Source organism: Vicia villosa, linkage group LG2 (assembly GCF_029867415.1).
Source record: "Vicia villosa cultivar HV-30 ecotype Madison, WI linkage group LG2, Vvil1.0, whole genome shotgun sequence".
Classification (NCBI taxonomy): Eukaryota; Viridiplantae; Streptophyta; class Magnoliopsida; order Fabales; family Fabaceae; genus Vicia; species Vicia villosa.
In genome coordinates this window covers 176,117,509-176,123,083 of record NC_081181.1, presented here as the reverse complement: position 1 = coordinate 176,123,083, position 5,575 = coordinate 176,117,509, and the positions used below count along the sequence as shown (strand labels likewise).

At 29.8% G+C, this 5,575-nt stretch overlaps 1 protein-coding gene across 1 annotated transcript; it reads left to right on the top strand.

Moving 5' to 3' along the window:
• The first annotated feature begins 745 nt into the window (after positions 1 to 745).
• Positions 746 to 4,643, top strand: LOC131653053 (5-formyltetrahydrofolate cyclo-ligase-like protein COG0212). The gene is made up of 6 exons (XM_058923091.1): positions 746 to 1,163; positions 2,928 to 3,018; positions 3,316 to 3,542; positions 3,623 to 3,698; positions 3,819 to 3,944; positions 4,345 to 4,643. Exons 1-6 carry the CDS (start codon positions 780 to 782, stop codon positions 4,497 to 4,499), a joined length of 1,059 nt encoding a protein of 352 aa, XP_058779074.1. The 5' UTR covers positions 746 to 779; the 3' UTR covers positions 4,500 to 4,643.
• The last annotated feature ends 932 nt before the right edge of the window (positions 4,644 to 5,575 follow it).

Sequence of the window (5,575 nt, the reverse complement as noted above, 5' to 3'; positions counted from 1 at the left end):
ATCTACGGTAGTGTAAAAAACATAGTGAATGTTGGGAAAAATTCAAATTATTTTAGTTCAGTAGATCTCCCGGATGTATCTACGGAATGTGTTAAAAATAGTGTTTCGTAGATGTACCTACGGAACATTATGTTATATTTTGATGTTCCATTTTTTTAAACCCTAAACCTTAAGGCAATGGAAAATAGTACACCAAAAGAATACATCGCATAAATTGCACTATAATTTTATGTTCCATTTTTTCAAATCCCAAACCCTAAACCCTGAGGCAATGAAAAATAGTACACCAGAAGAATACATCGTATATATCGCATAAATTGCACTATAATTTTATGTTCTATTTTTTTAAATCCCAAACCTTAAATCCTAAGACAATGAAAAATAGTACATCAAAAAATACATCATATACATCGTATAAAATGCACTATAATTTGATGTAAATTGGAATTTAGAATGTTCTGTATGTACATTTACAGAACACTCTGTTTTTAACACGTTCTGGAGATACATCTCCGAAAAATTTACTAAACTGAAATGATTTGTATTTTCGCAATATTTACTATGTTTTTAACGCTTCCGTAAATGTATCTACAAAATAAACTAATTTTAAAAAAAATGATTTTGAATGTCCATAAGAGGGGACATACTTGAAATTTTGGTTGCAGTGAGAGAATAGGGATATTATGAGATAGAACAAAATTTCAAAAGATTTTTATTTTTTTTATAAGAAAATGTACTTGTATAACTAACCATAATTTGAAACCGCGAACTCTCACAAAATGGACACACAAGCATTTCGGTTATGCTATCCATTATCATTCACCAACAAAACCAACACCATCAAAACACTTTCTTCCCTTTGGAACAAAACCCACTCCAAACATCGCAGTTGCACCTTCTTCAAACTGGAAGCCACCAACAGCAACACTCCCTTCAATGAGGCTGCTTACGAGGCCGAGCGCCTCACCCTGGACGCCGAAGCTCGCCAAGCAATGGCGGTTGAAGGGGAGAATTCTTCTTTCCGAGATGATCCCAAAGCTTGGAAATGGATAATTCGGAAGCGGATTTGGGATTTGATGGAAGCTAATAATTTTGCCCAAAATCCGAGGCCTGTTCATCATAGAATCCCTAATTTTGTTGGTGCTTCTCTTGCTGCTGAAAAGGTATGCGATTGAAACACATTAACCTTTATTTTTGAATGTTCAAATCTATGTATAGTTGAAACACATGAAATTAGGGTTAACAATATTCAAATTTGTGGTTAATTAAGTCTAGTTCATTGTTAATGAGTTATTCTATCATGATATGCATATTAATATTAATCTTTCACTGAATTGCATTAATCATATTTAAAAACTCGGTGAACTATTAAAAATTCGTCGAATTTTAATTGATCTTCAAACACGTTTTTTTTTTTTTTGGAATAATTCAAACACGACTTTTGTTAATAATGATACAAACTCTTGTATATATTTTGAAGTGAATAAAATTTTGTTATTTGAAATTGTAAGGGTGAGCAAATTTGTCCAAAATTTATAAAAAGTTAAATTAGACTCATAAAATTGAACATAGTTTGTCAATTAATTTAGTCACTTCGTCAATCAATTTTATAAACTTGGATTGTAATATCGAGATCCATCAAAACCTTAAACATGTTCCTAAAATGTGCTCCAACTGAACATGTCATAAATGTGCAAACTCAACGTTTCTGACATGTGATGGATTAATTAAATGTTTAGCGATCTTCAATTTAAGTGACTTATTTTCATTTTGGAAATTTTGAAGAGTAATTAAGTGATTTATGGATAGATTTTGCTTCTCAAAATAATCTAATAACAGGTGATGAAATTTTGCATTAAGTTTTTGCCTTCATATTGCTGGCTTAAAAAAGTATCACATACTTCCAAGCTCTAATGTGTTCAGCTGACGGTTTGATTCTAGACCAGGCTTCTACTGGTGTTTTATGTTTGACAAATGATAGCAGTATGTAAATCACTTTCATTGCTTCCATCAACCTCAAACTGTAACTAAACCTGACAAATCATACTCATATTTTGGTCTCCAATTTAAACATCTACCCTTCATTGCTACCGTTATCAATAAGAAACCTCTAGGATTTTGTATGTCGCATGTTTGATTTTTGAAAGCCAGACAGTAACTGTTTCCCCCCATTTGTCATAGACTTGATAAATTTTTTGTTTATCTTGGAAACACGGTGAACATCATGCATTCCTTTATTACCAGGAATAGTTTTGGTCATTACAAAACTCGTTCCATTAGAATCAAGTCATCAACAAACAAATTAACACTGCCTATCATATGGTTGGTACAACCTCTATCAATATGACAGTCTTTTGGCTTCTGTAAGCATTGTCAGTGAACACTTTCGTTTCACACGTGTTGGAGAATTACAGTTTTCAGCTGTGTTAGCCTGTTCACTATGCATTTATTTTTCTTCCATTTAAACTTGGCTGCGCAGATGGAGCTGACTTATTATATAATACTGATTTATTATTACGATGTTTCTATTTGCCTTTTTTGAGATGATACAACATTAACAGATGCCTAAATTGGTATTTCATATTTATTTACATTCGTTTTTTTGAAAGACATGATATGTGTTAAAACAAAATAGTTAAATAAGTCAACTAGTTTTTATTAAATAGTAGGAGTTTCATCTAAATCTTGTTGAGTAGGTGGGACAGTGGATCTATATCTCGTTGGGTCTGATTAGAATTTACTTATTTGAACTTATCTACTTGCATAAGCACTTTTGGAAGTGCTTATGGAAATAGTTAATTTGAACTTATCTACTTGCATAAGCACCTATTATGATTTTTTTTTTTTGATGGGGCGAGGAATAGGAAATGACTTTTATTTGAAGTTTGAGTAGAGTTATTTGGCATGTGGTGTGAGTTCTTTTGCAGATGAGGGAGCTAGATGTGTTCCGCAGTGCACAATGTGTGAAGGTTAATCCAGATTCTCCTCAGAAGCAAGTCAGATTTCTCACTCTTTCAGGTTAGATAGATGCTTTGAGTTTGTTGAGTAGGGAGAGGGAAGGTTACTCATGAAGTATTCGCATTTGTTTGGTCTTAGTATTTAACTGTGGAATGTGTTAGACTAGATCCTTCATACAACTAAGCACAAAAGTTCAATTAAGAAACTCAACTTACTAAAACAGAAACTGTGTTTGATAATAAATTTCCAATTAATGAAATGAGAGTTGAAGATAATTTTTCAAAACTTGCAATACTTTTCCATCTTTTTTCCTCTCCTCTTGGTTCTCTTTTAATTTTACTATTGATATTTGTGCAGATGGAAAGAAGTTGTTAACTCCTCAACCGCGCCTGAGGACAGGTTTTTTCTCTGTAATCGAGTCCAATATGTTAACTCTGGGTACCATCAAGGAAGCCTGTACTTCTGTTGGTGTTGCCAAATATGGACGACCAATCGGATTAGATGAAAAGATAAAGGTAGATCTCATTGTTATTGGATCTGTTGCTGTTGACCCGAATACAGGTGCTCGATTAGGAAAAGGAGAGGTACATTTCAATGATTTTCTGATCGTTTACCGGACTTTGAACTAGAATGTTACTTCAACTAAGAGAGGACTAAAGTGCAGGGATTCGCAGAACTTGAATATGGTATGCTGCGGTATATGGGAGCTATTGACGATTCAACACTAGTTGTTACCTCTGGTAATTTTGGTTTCTGCTATGCTCCTTCCATGCTTCAATCATTATTGATTTACTCATCATGTGTAAAATTTACAATTTTGATTTATTGATTGATATATAACACAATGAGTAGTGTTACAGTGCATGAGTGCCAATTGGTGGATGATATTCCAGTTGAAAAGTTGTTAATCCATGATGTACCTGTTGATATCATTTGTACTCCAACCAAGGTCATTTTTACACACACATCCATTCCAAAGCCTCAAGGTTAGTCAAATACTTCTATCTAACTTCCCATTTTCTTTTTGCTTATTTATAGTGCCTTTCTTCTTCTCTAAAAAAGGTGCGTTGTTGCTGTTGTACACCAACACAACACCGATTCTTGTGATTACGTTCAATTTATTAATTTTTTAAAATTGTTACTGGTGTCAATGTTGATATCATGTCCGTTGTCCAGCTTAAGAAAACAACTTATACATAGAAATAACTAATGCAATAACTAATGCATAAACAGTTTTATACGATAAACATTTATATAGCTAGAAAGAAGGGCTTAATTAAGTTGTTTATTCACACATGACTTTTTCAGTTTTTAATTTTTTTAAAACAAGAAATGGTTTTTGAAAAAAGAATTCAAAGGCTCTAACTCAACTTATTTCTCTCTTAGGAATTTATTGGGACAAATTGTCTCCTGAGAAGCTGGGACAAATTCGTATACTTAGAGAGCTCAAAAGGAGGATTGAACAAGAGACTGGACAAAAGCTTCCTACTGGTCCATCAGAGAAATTACCTCCTACTGCTCAACGAGGTAGAAGGGCTTAATTTAGTAAATATCAATTTTAACAAATTTATGTATATTGGATATGTTTAACATATGCTTCAAAATGGAAATGTTTAATAGCTAAATAACTAGATTATCTTTACCTCAAATATTATTTTAAATAAATACATATATTTTAGTAATTATAGTTACATATAACTTATACTAATAATAATAATAATAATAATAATAATAATAATAATAATAATAATAATAATAATAATAATAATAATAATAATAATAATAATAATTATGAATTTATACTTTGGTGTTTTCCGTGAAATTTTATAAATAAAAAAAAGTTACAACATGAAAACCAATATCATTATATATATATAAATATAAGATAACTTATTTTTTATTAATTACTATTGAATAGAAAATCTTGTCTAAATTACATAAAACTGTATTTTTTCACATTTAATTATCAATTTAGAATAACCAATCGTTAGTTAGTTCAGTGGTGATTGGCGTTGAAACTTATCGGTTATTTTTTATTCAACAAAAAAATTAAAGAAATCATAATTACGATAATAAACAATGGCTAGTCAATAATAAAGAAAAAGTAATGAGATTTTTTTAATTAAATAATATTTTAAAATAATATAATACTTAGTCAATATCTTCAAAACATACTTTATATATTTTATTTAATGAAATAAAAATATTTATAGAACTCAAGTATTTCTTTTAAAATAATTATCGAATATTTTTTAATTTTTTTTTAATTTTATACAATAAAATATTTTATAATAAAAAGTATTTTAATCCAAGTTCCTAACAAATCAAACACAAAATATAATTAAGTTCAAAAATATAATCATGTTCGATACAATAAATTTAATAACACAAAATATAATTAAGTTCAAAAATATAATCATGTTCGATACAATAAATTTAATAAGTGTATAAAATCTTAAATATAATATAATATAATATAAATATTTTCAATGTCATAAATTTATTATAGTAATATTGAAGATTATAAAAAAAAACCACCTTTTTCTTTTATCACTCATGCTTCACTTGACAAACATATAAATCTCCAACACTATCTAATTGATTCATAATATTAAAA